At 35.7% G+C, this 18,563-nt stretch overlaps 1 protein-coding gene across 4 annotated transcripts in view; it reads right to left on the bottom strand.

Moving 5' to 3' along the window:
- LOC109824719 (nudC domain-containing protein 2) overlaps positions 1,340–18,563 on the bottom strand; it is a 19,129-nt gene continuing 1,905 nt past the window's right edge. The window contains exons 5-6 of one of the 4 annotated variants that reach the window (XM_020391362.1): positions 3,519–3,572; positions 1,533–1,635 (exon numbers count right to left, since the gene is read on the bottom strand). In XM_020391362.1, coding sequence (XP_020246951.1) covers positions 3,528–3,572 — 45 coding nt within the window. In that variant the 3' untranslated portion in view covers positions 1,533–1,635; positions 3,519–3,527. Of the gene's footprint in view, positions 1,636–3,518; positions 3,573–10,839; positions 10,961–12,727; positions 12,782–18,563 lie in introns of those variants that run through there. The other 3 variants (XM_020391360.1, XM_020391361.1, XM_020391363.1) reach the window with 3 other exon arrangements.

Raw genomic sequence — 18,563 nt, 5'->3', positions numbered from 1 at the left:
TAGAGGCTTGTACCTGTCAAAATATAAACGAACGACTCTCTTCAATTATAATTTACCAATTAAAACAAATCAAATTGTAAAAGAGAAGTAATAAGACGATCTTTAATAATAAAGTAGGATGTTGAATTATAGATTTAAGGTGGCATTTGATTGTTGTAGAGTCTTCTTCAAATGTCTATTTTTATAATATAAGACAACGGAGTTCGGTTGTCGTAAGATAAAACAATGGTCTTCGATTGCTACGGACTCAAATGTCAAGTTTTAAGATAAAACAGTCAACTTCCCAAATCAATACTATTTTTAAAATCTATCCTCCGAATTGTTATATGATTGCCAAATATTAATTAACTTCTTCTAGCAACTTACGAACGGTAAGCCGATAACCAAATGGATTAATTACATTCTGGTAACCCTCCGATATGGCGTAATTATATCAATAACACTATAGTGAGCGAACCAATATGAGCCTGATGGCAAGTACGCAATTACAATCAACAATGTCAAGATTACTAGTATAGATATGCAAACTCCACGATTACTCACGTAATTACACTATGGGGTTGTTTGGTTCGCTATTATAAGGGGTGGAAAACTCAGAAAACCCCTCCACGTCAGATTTTTAGCCCTCCACATTAGCTTTTTTGTTTCCGTCAATTTCTTTATGCCGCTTTGGTTCGCTCGAATGGAAGAGGGAAAACTCTGCTAAAATCGCCGCCAACTAACATTTTTTTCCCTCTCCGATTTTCTTCCCCAACCAAGTGAAATTGATGAAAACTCTGACACGTCAGATTTTTTTCATTCTCTGCTTTGTTTACAAAAGTTTTCCTTTTTTTTCTATGCGAACCAAACACTGGAAAAATAAATACATTAGTTTCCCACCATTTTTTATGTGCGAACCAAAGCAAAACAATCTATTTCTTGGAAAAGTTTGGAAAACTCATTTTATGTGCGAACCAAAGCAAAACAATCTATTTCTTGGAAAAGTTTGGAAAACTCAAAACTTGTGTTTCTTTACATGGAATTGCATTTCTCTATATCAAGGAAACGAACCAAACAGCCCCTATACCTCAAGGTAGCGATATGTAATTAATTATGACCAAATTATGATCCACTAGAAAAAAGATAAAAATAGGAAAGAGTTTCGCAAATCATTGAAGCATATTTTTCGATTACAATAAAGTAAATGCAACACGAGTCGGTAACTAAAAGAAAAAAAGGATAAAAATAAGGATAGCTACTCACAGAACTAAGCCATATATGGGCAATCAAAGCAAATATGAAACAATCAAGCAGCACCTGTATCATCGACATTATACCAAGATCAACCTTTCGCAAGGGGGAAAAAACTTAAACGGTGGACTTTTCAGCACATTATCAAATGAGCAAGCGACTACAAGAAATTGTCACAATGTATCAGAATCAACAGACAAGTGTATGAATAGTTTACAATAACACATGTACAGACATTAGAGAGGATATAAATAAGATTTTTAATCCACTAACATGCTTGATATCAGAAGCTAGTGGCGTTTCGGTGATAAGTGCTGTTCAGTCCGAGCGAATACCACCCATGAATGTCTGAGGATCTGGGCAGGTCCCTGAAAACTGGGCCTGAGAGAAATCAAACCCTGGATTCTGCAAATAAGAAGAAAAGAAAAGACAGCATGAATAATTTACACCATCTAACATTTCCAAACATAACAATAGAGTAAGAAAGCTTGTTGGAAGATTATGGCAGCAAATCATGGTATCGCTCGATTTCCACTGTAGCCAAAGAAATATAGAGTAAGAAACCTTTCTGATCTTATTATTGAGAATGACCCTACCCCGGTTTATCACTTACTATCTTCAAAAGAGAATAAGGTGTCATTAATTAGTATTGCCCTTCACTTTTGATTAGTTGAGCACTTGCAACCTTTTGTAGAAACAGAATTCAGGACACATTCAAAGTTCAAATGATTCGAGAACACCTATAATCTGCTTGTAAGTTGTAGTTCCCATCCAATCTTTTGCTCTGAACAATTCAGAATGAGAACTTTAGTAAGGTGATCCAACAGCTTTTGCTTTTCTCCAAGCAACTCAAAGATACCAAATGAAGAAAAAAGCTCCCTAGCAGAAACCTCACCATATTGGTGTCACGTCCCGAAACTGTAGCGGAAATTCATAAAATATTCACATAGTTTATTTCAAAATATTCACAACCTGCTGATGATAGAAGTCAGAGCAACTATATATATGATCGGTACTTACAGCCCACAAGCTCACCGTTATAAACATTTTTACAAAACAAAACAAATTATGCTGAAGATAACATCAAAAAGAAGAGGCTCTTCATATCACGCCTCTCAGCCAAAAGCATAAACCAAAAGTCGGCTAATAGGAAGCTACGCTGGATCTGAAAAAAATATTTAAAAACAACGGGGTGAGCTAGCGCTCAGTGAGAACATTTCCCACTAGAGTTCCTAGATAACTAACAAAATAGTAATAAGAATAGTTCTCAGAAATTAACAAATTTCAAGTTTTGCATGAGAAATTCACAGATAGCAAAATACAATCCAAATATCGTAATATTGTCATTTTTAAGAAAGAATACAACAATTATCTTTCCTTTCTCATGTGCAACTGAATAAACTGTGAAATTTTTTGGAATCAAACCCTTTTTGAATCAAGGTAAACATTAAGAAGAAAAAGAACTACTAATTTGTACAAAATCAGAGAATTGTTGCTTTCTTAATTTCACAGTGAATTATCAGAATCTTATTTCTCGATGAATATTTCATGAATGTAAAAGTCACCCCATAGGTCACACTAAGGCTACGAATTTTAGCCCAGTAGCAAGGGAATGCGTAAATCCGCATCAGATAACAGATAATTCCCGGGAATCGAATGCATCCAACACTGCCATAGGTTACTGACCAAATACAGATGGGCCAGAACAAATTTCGGAAGGGACAATACAGAAGGGCCAATACAGAAGGGCCAAATACAGGTGCATTCACCATATGGCAGGCAGAAACAATCCATAGTGGACTATTTGAGGGTTTGAAAACATCGAGATCACATGTCAAATGAGCAATACTTTGTATATCAGAATTTACAGATATTTTCAAATGAAGTTGGCAAGATAAAACTTCTCATTTCTGTTAAAACAGTTTACAGATATTTACTTTTTCTTTTATCAGATACTAAATCACGAAAAATCTTTGAATCCGTTAAACTGTTGAAATACGTTCCAAATATTTCATCAAAAACTTTCAGATATAACAAAGTCCACAATTATTTGAAAATTGCACGAGAGCTAAAGTTATTTTTCATATTTTACATAAAGATCAAATTAGCTTTTCATATATTGTACGAGGCTAACATCGTATTATAGGATAGACCACAACAGAAATAGGTTAAATCTTTATATACATGAAAAGACATATTATTTATTTATTTATTTTTATCACAAGATAAATCAAATATAAAACTCATGCAATTTCATATTATAAAATACTAGTGAGAAATGAACTCACCTCTAGTGGTCACGACTTTCTCAAAATATTAGTCTCCCGAATATCAACCAGAACCTATAATGTAAGATATCTGACTAATTATTTATTCAGAACAAACATATATTATAGGTAAATCAATTCATAATCTAGAGTCTAATAAATTCAAATATAATAAATAATGATTAAATTTTACAGTCCATATGAGCTTATTGTTAGTTTTAGCAATTTATCAAAATTTTATAACTCTCATATACTAGCTTTTGGACTTTCTAGTAATTTATAATAATGTATGGGGTTATAGAAAATTTATCAAGCCTAAAAATTAACTTTTATTCTTCAGATTGGACTTGTTTACAAGTAGATTAAATGACAAGGGTCTAACAGAGATTTCCAATCATTTTTCTAACATAACTCACATTATTAAGATCTGTTTCAAAATTTTTCATGGTTCAGGGGGCTTAAAGCAATTTTTCCTCTCCTTATCTAAACCTCTGGCTTCCTGACTATTCATCTTCTTCCCCTTTTCTCTTTTTTTTTCCGTTCCCTTTCTTCTTTTCTTTTTTTTTCCGGTTTTTCTTCTCCCCCTCCTCTCTCTCTCTCTCTCTCTCTCTCTCTCTCTCTCTTCCCCCCCTCTCTCTCTCTCTTGCACTCGCCATGGCTGCAGGACGGTGACGAGGAAACCGCCGACGACCAAGAGCGGCCGACGACGAGGTCCTTGCCGGATCTAGGGGTTAGTTTTTTTTTTCTTCTCTTTTTTTTCCAGTTTGTTTCATGCATCCAAAACACACAAAAGAATCCTTTTGCAAACCCTAGATTCTTTTTAAGTTCATATTCATAACAATTTAATTCCCTTATTCATTCTATTTTGATTGATTTACTGAGATCTCTATAACAACTTTACTCCTCTAAGGGCCTGTTTGGTTATTTCCTAAAAAACCAAAAAATAGAAATGAAAACAAAGAAATCTCAAAAAGTACAATTTCACACATTTCCATCCCTAAAACTCACCCACAACATCTAATAAAATATTATTTTTATCCAACAACTCATCCACCACATCTAATAAAATATTATTTTCATCAACAACATCACTCAACTCATCTCATCTCATATTTAAAAATCACTTACATCATCCAATAAGATTGTGACAACTCATCTCATCTCATTAACATTTCATTTTGATAACTCATCTCATCTCATTAACATTTCATTTCTTTGTTTTCCTCCCAAAAAGCTAGGAAAACAATTTCTTTAAGTGTGGGTCACATCATCCAATAATATAATGACAACTCATCATCTCATCTATTTTCTTATTTTTAAGAAATAACCAAACAAAAGAAAACAACCTATTACAAGAAATATGTTTCTTATAATTCATTTCCTTATTTTTTCCACCAACCAAACAACATCAAAACAAGTTTTATTAAAAAACCACTCACATCATCCTATAATAAGGTGACAACTCATCTCATTTCATCTCCATTTCTTTGATTTCCTTCTTTTTTTTAGCCAACCAAACAATCCCAAAACCTATTTTTCTTACCATTTCTTTGATTTCCTTCTTTTTTTTAGCCAACCAAACAATCCCAAAACCTATTTTTCTTAGAAATAGGTTTCCTTTTTTTTGATTTCCCTCTTTTTTTAGGCAAACAAACAACCCCTAAACCAATAAATCAACAAAGGGAAGAGTTTATACCTTTGGTTAACTTGAATTTTAGATGAAAAAAATCCCCTCTTTTCCTTTCCTGTTCACTGTTTCCTTCCTCTTCTTCTTCTTCTTTATTTTTATTTTTTCGTTTTTAACCTGAATTTCTCCCCTTTCCTCCCATTATATACCGTTGGGAGGCGGTGAAAAGATAATCGCTATGTTAAGCGGTGGAGAAACTCCCCACCACAAAATTTTTAATTATTTTATTCATTTATTTATTTATTTATATTTTTATTGGCCATTACACTCTCCCCACCTAATAAAAAGTTTCGTCCTCGAAACTTAACATACCTATATCTCGAAAGAGCTCCGGATATCTCTCTCACATAGAATCTTCCGTCTCCCAAGTAGCTTCTCTTTCAGAGTGATTCTTCCACTGAACTTTCACATATTTGATTATTCGGTATCAGAGTACTTGTTCTTTATAATCCACAATACGTTCTGGTCTTTCTTCATAGGTCAAATCTGGCTTGAGCTCTACTGGAGACAACTCAACGATCTCATTTGGATCTCGGATGAACTTTCGAAGCATGGATATATGAAATACATCATGTACTCCAGACAGGGCTGGTGGTAATGCTAATCTGTACGCCACTGGACCAATACACTCTATTTCAAAAGGACCAATGAATCTCAGGCTTAACTTCCCTTGTATTCCAAATCTTTTCACTCCTCGGGTAGGCGAAACCTTTAAGAAAACATGATCGCCTACTTGAAATTCTAATTCCCTTCTTCTTTGATCAGCATAACTCTTCTGACGACTTTGTGCTGTGCGAAGACGTTCTCGAACTAATTGAATTTTATCAATTGCTTGTTGTACCAATTCTGGTCCAAGAAGTTTTCTTTCTCCAACATCATCCTAATGAATAGGAGACCTACACTTCCTTCCATAAAGAAGTTCATATGGTGCCATCTGAATGCTAGCTTGGTAGCTATTATTATATGCAAACTCGGCCAGAGGCAGATAATCTTCCCACGACCCTTTCATTTCCAGTACACAACATCTTAACATATCTTCCAGTGTTTGAATTGTCCGTTCTGATTGGTCGTCTGTCTATGGATGATAAGCTGAGCTGAAATTTAGTTTAGTCTGCAGAGCTCTATGCACACTTTTCTAGTATTCTGATGTGAACCGAGGATCTCGGTCAGAAACTATTGATATTGGTATACCATGTAACCTTACTATCTCATTAATGTACATCTTAGTCAGCTTTTCTAATGAAAATTTCATATTGATCGGTAAAAAGTGTGCCGACTTTGTCAACCGGTCCACAATTACCCATATTGCATCATTCTTTCTCAAAGATTTTGGAAGACCAGTGACGAAATCCATGGTGATCTTTTCCCATTTTCACATTGGTATGTCCAAGTTATGGACTAATCCAGCCAGTCTTTGGTGCTCAGCCTTTACTTGTTGGCAAGTAAAACATTCTGCAACATAGGTGGCAATTTCCTTCTTCATATTATTCCACTAATATATTTTTTTCAGGTCTTTATACATTTTTGTTGATCCAGGATGCATAGTATATAGAGAGTGATGTGCCTCTTTTAGAATCTTTTTCTTTATCTCTGGTATGTTAGGCACACAAACTCTAGTTCCAAACCTCAATGATCTATCTTTATGTATCTTAAATTCTCCTCGAGTGCCTTCTTCCACATCTTTCTTTATCTTCAACAGTTGAGGATCATTCTGCTGGTTTGCTTTAATCTCATCTAGCAAAGAAGGTTGTATTATCATATTTGCTAATTTAACTCTAATTTGATGGACTCTAATTTTAATTCCAGTACGGTCCAAGTCCTCCAATATTTTTCTTTGAGAAGTAATTAGGCAAGCTAAATTGCATGAATTCTTACGGCTCAAGGCATCAGCAACAACATTTGCCTTGCCAGGGTGATAATGGATGGTCATATCATAATCTTTCAGAAGCTCCAATCATCTTCTTTGCCGTAAATTCAACTCCTTCTGGGTAAATATATATTTCAGACTCTTGTGGTCAGTATATATTTCACAATGTACTCCATACAAATAATGTCTCCAAATTTTGAGAGCAAACACTACTGCCGCTAACTCAAGATCATGAGTGAGATAGTTTTGTTCATAAGGCTTTAACTGCCTTGAAGCATATGCTATGACTTTTCCATTTTGCATAAGTACACATCCCAATCCTCTTCTAGATGCATCACTATAAATAGCAAAGCCCGTGTCTCCACTAGGTAATGCAAGTATTGGAGCAGACACTAATCGACTTTTTAGCTATTGAAAGCTTTTCTCACATTCTTCTGACCAAATGAATTTAACTCCTTTCTGAGTAAGACGAGTTAGAGGTGAAGCAATACGAGAGAATCCTTCTACAAACTTTCTATAGTAGCCAGCCATACCAAGAAAGCTACGTATCTCCGTCACCGTAGTCGGTCTGTCCCATTTAACAATGACTTTTACCTTTTCAGGGTCCACAGAAATCCCTTCCTTAGAGATTACATGCCCAAGATATGGTACCTCCTCCAACCAGAATTCACATTTCTTAAGTTTCGCATACAGTTGTTCTCTCTTTAATGTGTGCAACATTCACATTTCTTAAGTTTCGCATACAGTTGTTCTCTCTTTAATGTGTGCAACACCTGTCTCAAGTGTTCTTCATGTTCTTCTTTACGCATACAGTTGTTCTCTCTTTAATGTGTGCAACACCTGTCTCAAGTGTTCTTCATGTTCTTCTTTACTCCTTGAGTATATCAGAATATCATCAATAAATACCACAACAAACTGGTCCAAGAAAGGTTTAAATACTTTGTTCATAAGATCCATAAATGCTGCAGGTGCATTTGTGAGTTCGAATGGTAAAACTAAAAATTCATAATGACCATAGCGGGTTCGAAATGTAGTCTTTGGCACATCTTCTGGCTTAATCTTTAATTGATAGTAACCAGAACGAAGATCAATCTTTGAAAATACCTGAGCTCCTTGTAATTGATCAAATAGATCATCAATTCTTGGTAATGGATATTTGTTCCGAATGGTTACGTTGTTCAATTCACGGAAGTCAATACATAATCTCATACTTCCATCTTTCTTCTTCACAAATAACACTGGCGCACCCCAGGGTGACACACTTGGCCTAATGAAGCCTTTATCTAAAAGTTCGTGTAGTTGTATCTTGAGTTCTCTCAATTCAGCAGGTGCCATTCGATAAGGAGCTTTAGAAATGGGACTCGTACCAGGTACTAGGTCAATTGAAAATTCAATTTCTCTATCTGGGGGCATTCGAAGTTCATCTGGAAATACTTCTGGAAATTCTCGGACAATTGGTATCTCTTCCAAGCTTGGTTGTCCATCATCAACCATCTCAACTGAAGCTAAATAACACATACATCCATTTCTCAGCGCTCGATATGCTTTAAGGGCTGAGATGATTTTTAAGGATTGTTGAGACTTTTTGCCCTCAAAACAAAATTCTGGTTGGCTAGGAAATTTAAATACTACTTTCTTTTCTCGACATAAAATAGAAGCATGATTTAAGGATAACCAATCCATCCCCAATATGATATCGAAATCATGCATTTCTAGCATCATTAATTCTACGGGGAGTTTCTTGTCGAGAATATAAATTTTACCCCTACAACCCTGAGTTGATACTAATATGCTACCTCCAGGTGTACTAACAAGCAATTCTTGTTGTAGGGTATCACATGGTAATTTGTTTCTCTTAACAAACTGTGCAGCAATAAAGGAATGCGATGCACCAGAATCAAATAGTACTCGAGCATGAACCGACGCAAAAGTTAGCGTACCTGTTACCATATCTTTGTTTGCTTCTGCTTCCTTCTCAGTTAGAGAATAAACTCGGGCCTTGGCTTGAGGATGCTTGTTCCCACCACTGGACTGGCCAGGCTGGAAGGTATTCCGAGACGATTGCTGTAAGGGACAATTTGCTATTTTGTGATCCTTCTGACCACATCTCAAACAAGCTCCAGTATTTCTCCAACAATTTTTCGCTTCATGCCCAAGTTTATGACAAACATCACATCTCAAAGTTTTCTGGTTTGGAAATTGCTCCTCTCTGCGTCCAAAATTCTGCTTTTTGTTTCTCCAATTCTTATTTCTTCCACCGCGATTATCCTTCCAGAACCGCTTCTTTGGGTAGGAGCTGCTCGTCTCATTCTTTGGCTTTGTATCAATTTTATTTTTCTCAATTAACAAGGCCTTCTTTAATACTTCTCCATATGTAGGGAGTTCAAATACACTGACCGTCTTCCGAATGTCCGGTCGAAGCCCTTCTTCGAAGCGATGTGCTCGATCCTCCTCCTTACCCAACAAGTGAGTGGCAAAATTTGATAAATAAGTGAACTCTTCTTCATATTCAGCTACTGTCTTATCACCTTGCTCCAATTTTTGAAACTCCTGTTCTTTTTGTTTGCGAACAGTTGAAGGAAAATACTTTTCATAAAAAATCTTTTTAAATTCCTCCCACGATATCTTGTATGCCTTCTCACCCAATGTCCTGACCTGCATTTGCCACCACCCGTAAGCGCGGTCTTTTAACATGTACACTGCATAATCAACCTTCTCCTCTTCAGGGCATTTCATGTATGTGAAGACCTTCTCCATTTCTGTGATCCAATGCTCAACAATCATAGGATCAGTTGTTCCCTCAAAACTGGGTGGAGATAGTTTCTTGAATTCTCTCATGCCACTTCTTAATTTTGGGTGCTCCTCATTTTGACCATTCGTCCGATTACGATCAATTTGATCTTGTTGTCTGGTGACTACAGTTGTCACCGCTTGCAGCAGATCCATCAACGCATTGTTATCTATTGGGTTCCCGGAAGTGGATGCACGAGAAATTCTAGATATCATCATTTCACCTATTGTCTGATTTAGATCCTTATCTCTGTTAGGAGGAGTTTGCTCATTACCTGAAGCCATATCTTCCTATAAATAATAAAATATTTCAGTCAACTATTATACAAGGAAAATTTCTAAGTCAGTCACATATATGCAATTTAAATAATTAGGAACTCAATCATTACTCAACATAATAACACAAATCAGTATTTGCAAACCAAAAGTATATTATTAACATTTAACTTTTTAGTTCATACACATATCTGAGTATATGAGTTTTATATATACATATTTTCTACCAAAAATGTCCTACATAAACCAAAAGAGTAACTATGAAAACCCATATACTGATATTACAAAATTGCCCTAACAGTTATGCTCTATTTCCCTGAAGAAGAGGAGCTGCTGGAACTAGACTTCTCCTCAGTTGGTTCAGTCTCCTCTGAGTCTTGGCTATCAACAGAATTGGACATTGGATCTGGATCTATGCCGCTAGTCCCCCATCCTTCAAGGTCGAGGTCTGGACCAATGCCTCGGCTACTCGACTCACCCACGGAGGGGGCAAGTCTCTGGTCATCACTAGGAATATGGGCTACAAGGGACTCCCTGTCAGAGGGATCGGATGAAATCATAATAATTTCTGAAGGTGATGACTCAATTGGAACAACTTCTACCACGAGATCCTCATCCTCAGCATGTTCAAGCTCAGACTCTGATGAATTTATCATAACAACTTCTACGGGTTCGACCACCGGTGAGTCTGGGGTCATATTGTTAGCCATTATCAAGTTGGGATCAGTTTCATCAGAAGTGTATCCCCAGTCTCTCAGGCTGGGTTCGCACGAGCTATCTACGGAAATCATAGGGCTGGACATGGTAGATGACGAACTGGAAGATGAATTGGTTCCCGCCATCCTACAAAAGGAGAACCATCCATCAGCTTACTGAAGAAAGAGGACAAAGTGAAATAAAATAAACATCTAAGCACTCCTTAATAACCCTAAAAGGTTTTACTATAAAATATTTATATGCATACATATATATATACATATGTATACAAACATATATATCACATAATTTATCCATACGCTAACACTCATCTAGCGCATATACTATATGATAGCGTGCCCTACAAGGTTTCTATCGTTGAAACTTGGCTCTGATACCACCTTACTGTCACGCCCCGAAACTGCAGCGGAAATTCATAAAATACGGGGTGCGCGACAGCAGCGACCTGTGCATGAGACAAGTCTTATGCACGGGTCAAGCCTGACACTTCATATCACATAGTTTATTTCAAAATATTCACAACCTGCTGATGATAGAAGTCAGAGCAACTATATATATGATCGTCACATAGTTTATTTCAAAATATTCACAACCTGCTGATGATAGAAGTCAGAGCAACTATATATATGATCGGTACTTACAGCCCACAAGCTCACCGTTATAAACATTTTTACAAAACAAAACAAATTATGCTGAAGATAACATCAAAAAGAAGAGGCTCTCCATATCACGCCTCTCAACCAAAAGCTTAAACCAAAAGTCGGCTAATAGGAAGCTACGCCGGATCTGGAAAAAATATTTAAAAACAACGGGGTGAGCTAGCGCTCACTGATAATATTTCCCACTAGAGTTCCTAGATAACTAATAAAATAGTAATAAGAATAGTTCTCAGAAATTAACAAATTTTAAGTTTTGCATGAGAAATTCACAGATAGCAAAATACGATCCAAATATCGTAATATTGTCATTTTTAAGAAAGAATACAACAATTATCTTTCCTTTCTCATGTGCAACTGAATAAACTGTGAAATTTCTTAGAATCAAACCCTTTTTGAATCAAGGTAAACATTAAGAAGAAAAAGAATTACTAATTTGTACAAAATCAGAGAATTGTTGCTTTCTTAATTTCACAGTCAATTATCAGAATCTTATTTCTCGATGAATATTTCATGAATGTAAAAGTCACCCTATATGTCACACTAAGGCTATGAATTTTAGCCCAGTAGCAAGGGAATGCGTAAATCCGCATCAGATAACAGATAATTCCCGGGAATCGAGTGCACCCAACACTGCCATAGGTTACTGGCCAAATACAGATGGGCCATAACAAATTTCGGAAGGGACAATACAGAAGGACCAAATACAGGTGCATTCACCATATGGTAGGCAGAAACAATCCATAGTAGACTATTTGAGGGTTTGAAAACATCGAGATCACATGTCAAATGAGTAATACTTTGCATATCAGAATTTACAGATATTTTCAAATGAAGTTGGCAAGGTAAAACTTCTCATTTCTGTTAAAACAGTTTACAGATATTTACTTTTTCTTTTATCAGATACTAAATCACGAAAAATCTTTGAATCCGTTAAACTGTTGAAATACGTTTCAAATATTTCATCAAAAACTTTCAGATATAACAAAGTCCACAATTATTTGAAAATTGCACGAGAGCTAAAGTTATTTTTCATATTTTACATAAAGATCAAATTAGCTTTTCATATATTATACGAGGCTAACATCGTATTATAGGATAGACCACAACAGAAATAGGTTAAATCTTTATATACATGAAAAGACATTATTTATTTATTTATTTTTATCACAAGATAAATCAAATATAAAACTCATGCAATTTCATATTATAAAATACTAGTGAGAAATGAACTCACCTCTAGTGGTCACGACTTTCTCAAAATATTAATCTCCCGAATATCAACCAGAACCTATAATGTAAGATATCTGACTAATTATTAATTCAGAACAAACATATATTATAGGTAAATCTATTCATAATCTAGAGTCTAATAAATTCAAATATAATCAATAATGATTAAATTCTACAGTCCATATGGGCTTATTGTTAGTTTTAGCAATTTATCAAAATTTTATAACTCTCATATACTAGCTTTTGGACTTTTTAGTAATTTATAATAATGCAGGGGTTATAGGAAATTTATCAAGCCTAAAAATTAACTTTTATTCTTCAGATTGGACTTGTTTACAAGTAGATTAAATGACAAAGGTCTAACAGAGATTTCCAATCCTTTTTCAAACATAACTCACATTATTAAGGTCTGTTTCAAAAATTTGCATGGTTCAGGGGGCTTAAAGCAATTTTTCCTCTCCTTATCTAAACCTCTGGCTTCCTGACTATTCATCTTCTTCCCCCTTTCTCTTTTTTTTCCGTTCCCTTTCTTCTTTTCTTTTTTTTTCCGGTTTTTCTTCTCCCCTCTCTCTCTCTCTCTCTCCCGCCCCTCTCTCTCTCTTGCTCTCTCGCCATGGCTGCAGGACGGCGACGAGGAAACCGCCGGCGACCAAGAGCGGCCGACGACGAGGTCCTTGCTGGATCTAGGGGTTAGTTATTTCTTTTTTTTTTCTTCTCTTTTTTTTCAGTTTGTTTCATGTATCCAAAACACACAAAATAATCCTTTTGCAAACCATAGATTCTTTTTAAGTTCATATTCATAACAATTTAATTCCCTTATTCATTCTATTTTGATTGATTTACTGAGATCTCTATAACAACTTTACTCCTCTAAACCAAGAAATCAACAAAGGGAAGAGTTTATACCTTTGGTTAACTTGAATTTTAGATAAAAAAATCCCCTCTTTTCCTTTCATGTTCACTGTTTCCTTCCTCTTCTTCTTCTTCTTCTTTATTTTTTTTCCGTTTTTAACCTGAATTTCTCCCCTTTCCTCCTCTTATATACCGTTGGGAGGCGGTGAAAAGATAATCGCTATGTTAAGCGGTGGAGAAACTCCCCACCACAAAATTTTTAATTATTTTATTCATTCATTTATTTATTTATATTTTTGTTGGCTATTACAATTGGTCTATCACAGTATTATATGGAAACACCAGTTTCCAGTTCCCTAATGTTTGGAAGTCACTGACACAGGAAGCTTCCAGGAATTTATCGTAGGTGGGACCCATCTATACTCCATGGGTGTGTGTCTACTACAATATAAAACCATATCCCTCAGACATCACAACACAACTTCAGAATTTAGGTTTGGTGGGACAATCGATTAACATGCTTTAACATGGTACAAGAGCCACCCAGTTTCCATTTCCACCGATGACAAATTTAAAGCGGATTTTAAAAAAAAATTATATTGCTATGTAAGATCTTTCATATCAGTTATTCACAATGTCTTAAGAAACGGGCACCTAGACCTCCTAGGTGCCTACCTAGGCCTAGGCCCAAGGCTATCTGCCTAGATCATGGGAGCACCTAAGGAAGCATGGACCATTTACATGAACTACACTGCTTATGCCTTAGTCATGATTTCCTCCGCTACAGTCTCCACATCCTCCAACCTCCTCCGAGTTTGTATGGCTTCCTCCACTAACAATGAACACCTCCTCCACCTCATCCAACTTCCATGAAACATCATCCACCACCTCTTAAACAAAGAAAGAAATATGTCTTGGTGCCTATGCTATAGGCAGCCTATGCTATAGGCACTAGACGACACCCAACGCTGCCTAGAACATTTTGTAACATTTGCATTTATTATCAATTATTGTAACTAAAAAATAAAAAAGAAAACTGCTTAGGTCCTGCCCAGGCGCCTAGGGTGCCTGGAGCTTTCAGTAACCATGGCCGCTCGCTGCTGTCGAGAAATGATGGCGATATGTTATTGGATCATCTTTAAAGTTGATAAGACAATAAAATTGAAAAATAAACTGTCTAGAAAACAATAGCTCCATTGGGACACACACAAAAGAAGGATGCATAAAACGAATGAGATCGATGCGAGATTTCTGTAAAGGTCAGTCAGTTTTTATCTAATTTTATCTTCATTGTCTACAGCCTGCAACTAAGGCTAGTATCAGAAGTTGTCATCACTTTTTAGATTTATTGCGAATGACAAATTGGTAGCAATTGGTTTATATATTGAAGTTATTTGTTTTCCTCTTCTTCCTCCTAAAATTCTGTCAACAACCAACACTTGGAAAAACCATATTTCTTCTCCCTCCAGTCTCCACGAAAAAAAATCCTAAGTATCTCCCTTATTATAACCCTATGCCTCCTAGGTGAGCCTCCTCTCTATTTACTTGTTTCTATTACTGCTTCGTTATTGCATGATATTGTTACAATTTCATCATTGGTTCCTAATCCCTATATTGTGTGAAATTACATACAATCATGTTCCTTACATGATTATTGTCAATATTGTTATAATTTTAGGACCAAAAAAATGTTATAATTTCTTAGGTTTGCATACTACTCTAATATTGTGTGAACTGCACATGAACTTATCGGTACCTTCCTTGCTCCTCTCTTTAGGTTGTACACCGGGTAACAACACCTATTTCAAAGCAATTGGTCAGTTGTTCATGTATAGTGGAGGGCATACTGCTCCAATATTGTGTGAACTACACGCGAACTTATTGACGCCCCCCTTGCTCCTCTCTTTAGGTTGTACATTGGGTAACAATAACTAGTTCAAAGCAACTGATCAGCTGTTCATGTGTAGTGGAAATAAATGAGTATCAGTAACTATGTTACTTGGGGTACTTCTATCGTGAAGCCATATCGATATGCGACACTTCCCGTGCCCATAACTGACACTTTTTAGATATCTGCATACATCTATTCAAGACCTGTAGTTAAGTATACAATACATGTTTAAGTTTATAACATTCTTCACATACTTCTTGAACATATATTCTACACTATACATCTATTTCTGAAACTTATTGGGCAATGGATGAGTTCATTCTAGTCTTAAGAACTACAGTTTCAAAGGGTTGGGTGCAAAGGCGGATCCAAGAATTTTTTCTTATGGGGGCACATATAAAATTATACGGTTATACCTATAAATTAAGAACCTATATAATAAAAATATTCTAATAGCAAAATTTATTTATACCATTTATCACAAAAGCTATTACCATACCTGTTTAATCAATTAGGATTGAATCGTCCTAATATTTTTTCTCAAATTTCTTTGAGAAAATTTATGCTCTCATGTTTGACATGGACATTTAAGCATATAAGCTCTTTGAATTTCTTCACAGTTCTTAGGATGATAATCTAGCATTATTGATCGTAATCCATGCTATGTTGGTAAGCCTTTCAAGTCAACTTTCAAAATTCCTTTATTTGCAGAAGAACAAGGTTGAGCAAAATCTAATTGCTTGGTTGTTGTTTTCTTTTAAGAAAAATTTCCATACATAACAAAAAGAGAAATACTAATTGATATCCTTGAATTATTAAAAAGAACATGGACAAATCATAAGTTTATTAACTTTAAAAGGATTGGTGCAACTTTCATCATCTCAAAAAACCACTATTTGTCTTTCACAATTCTTAAATACTACATCCAAGTCAAGTCCCAACTCACTGGGCAAACCCTGAACTAAAAAAATTACAATTTATAAGTAATAATTCATATTGAAAAATAAATCACAGATTCACAGCACACTTTGAGTTTTTATAACTCATAATTTATAACTAATAAACCCTATTAAAAACCAAATCAAAGCATAATTTTTTAAGTTTCAATCTTATATATGAACACCATAATCTCAAAAGGCAAGGAAACTAATTTGTAACCAAATGACTCACAAAGATCAAACCTAATTCCCAAATCTAAATTGAGAGTGGTAGAGGTGGAGGCGAGCACGAGGTGGAGGCACTACAAGAGGCGGCCATTGGAGGCGTCAAGAGAGACGGAGGGGGTGATATTAGTGTTTTCTGAGAGGCGATCGGGTTTTGACTGGCGATCGGTCTTTCTCACGAGGATAGGGCAAGGGCTTCTCTTTGATATCATGGTTCAAAGAGAGAAAATTTAACTATTTGAACTTATTGTTCTAAGATGAATTGGCTTAGATTGATGCAATCAGTACGGAAGAAAATAAATATGGGCTGAAATTGAGTGTGGGTTGAAATGGACTGGGGGCACCTATTAAATTTTAGTGGGGGCACCTATTGAGAAAGCTACCTAGTTTTAGGGGCTGTTTGGTTCGCTATTATAAGGGGTGGAAAACTCAGAAAACCCCTCCACGTCAGATTTTTAGCCCTCCACGTCAGTTTTTTTGTTTCCGTCCATTTCTTTGTGCCTCTTTGGTTCGCTCGGATGGAAGAGAGAAAACTCTGCTGAAATCGTCGCCAACTAAGATTTTTTTCCCTCCGATTTCCTTCCCCAACCAAGTGAAATTGATGAAAACTCTGCCACGTCAGATTTTTTTCCTTCTCTGTTTTGTTTACAAAAGTTTTCCTTTTTTTTCTATGCGAACCAAACACAAGAAAAATAAATACATTGGTTTCCCACTATTTTTTATGTGCGAACCAAAGCAAAACAATCTATTTCTTAGAAAAGTTTGGAAAACTCAAAACTTGTGTTTCTTTACATGGAATTGCATTTCTCTATATCAAAGAAACGAACCAAACAAGGGGGATCATCAATATAACTATATAGATAACTTGCTTGTGCACCTCAAAAAGGCTAAATGACGCTCATACACCCTATTGTGTCGCTAATTTGAAACTTAAATATAAATATCTTAGGTTGTAAAGCGTAGCACTTTGATACCATAGGTTGTAAAAACGTAGCATTTTAATATCCTAAGTTGTAAAGAAAATGGACACATACTTTATTGTTTTCATTACCTTTACACTTAGGGGCTGTTTGGTTCGCTATTATAAGGGGTGGAAAACTCAGAAAACCCCTCCACGTCAGATTTTTAGCCCTCCACGTCAGTTTTTTTGTTTCCGTCCATTTCTTTGTGCCTCTTTGGTTCGCTCGGATGGAAGAGAGAAAACTCTGCTGAAATCGTCGCCAACTAAGATTTTTTTCCCTCCGATTTCCTTCCCCAACCAAGTGAAATTGATGAAAACTCTGCCACGTCAGATTTTTTTCCTTCTCTGTTTTGTTTACAAAAGTTTTCCTTTTTTTTCTATGCGAACCAAACACAAGAAAAATAAATACATTGGTTTCCCACTATTTTTTATGTGCGAACCAAAGCAAAACAATCTATTTCTTGGAAAAATTTGAAAAACTCAAAACTTGTGTTTCTTTACATGTAATTACATTTCTCTATATCAAGGAAACGAACCAAACAGCCCCTTATAAAAATCCTATTGAGATAAGCTACCTAGTTTTATAAAAATTAGGATGTGCCCCCAGAGCATTGTACTTGGGATCCGTCCATAATTGTTTGCTTATCTAGCTCTAAACTATGATTACAGCTCATTGTACTTTACCTTTTACAAATTCGTCATGTCCGCTACACATACCCGTATCCATGCAACTTAGGTCAGTAATGAGGCACGAAAGTGATAATTTATAATGCAATAGAGGTAAATGACTATTCTCATATTAGAGTTTATCATTCTATAATGAAAATGATAATTTCTAAATCAACAAAGAAGACTGCTTAGAATTAAACTTTGTGGTAGCTATTCTAAATTTTGACTATTTTAATATTTGACATTACCTGGCATACATTTACAAGTGAAGTGCAAGAGAGGGGGGAGTAGAGGAACTGGGAGA

The sequence above is a fragment of the Asparagus officinalis genome, chromosome 9, assembly GCF_001876935.1.
Source record: "Asparagus officinalis chromosome 9, Aspof.V1, whole genome shotgun sequence".
Lineage (NCBI taxonomy): Eukaryota > Viridiplantae > Streptophyta > Magnoliopsida > Asparagales > Asparagaceae > Asparagus > Asparagus officinalis.
Note: the sequence above shows the minus strand (reverse complement) of the source record. Positions and strands in the feature narration are given on the sequence as shown.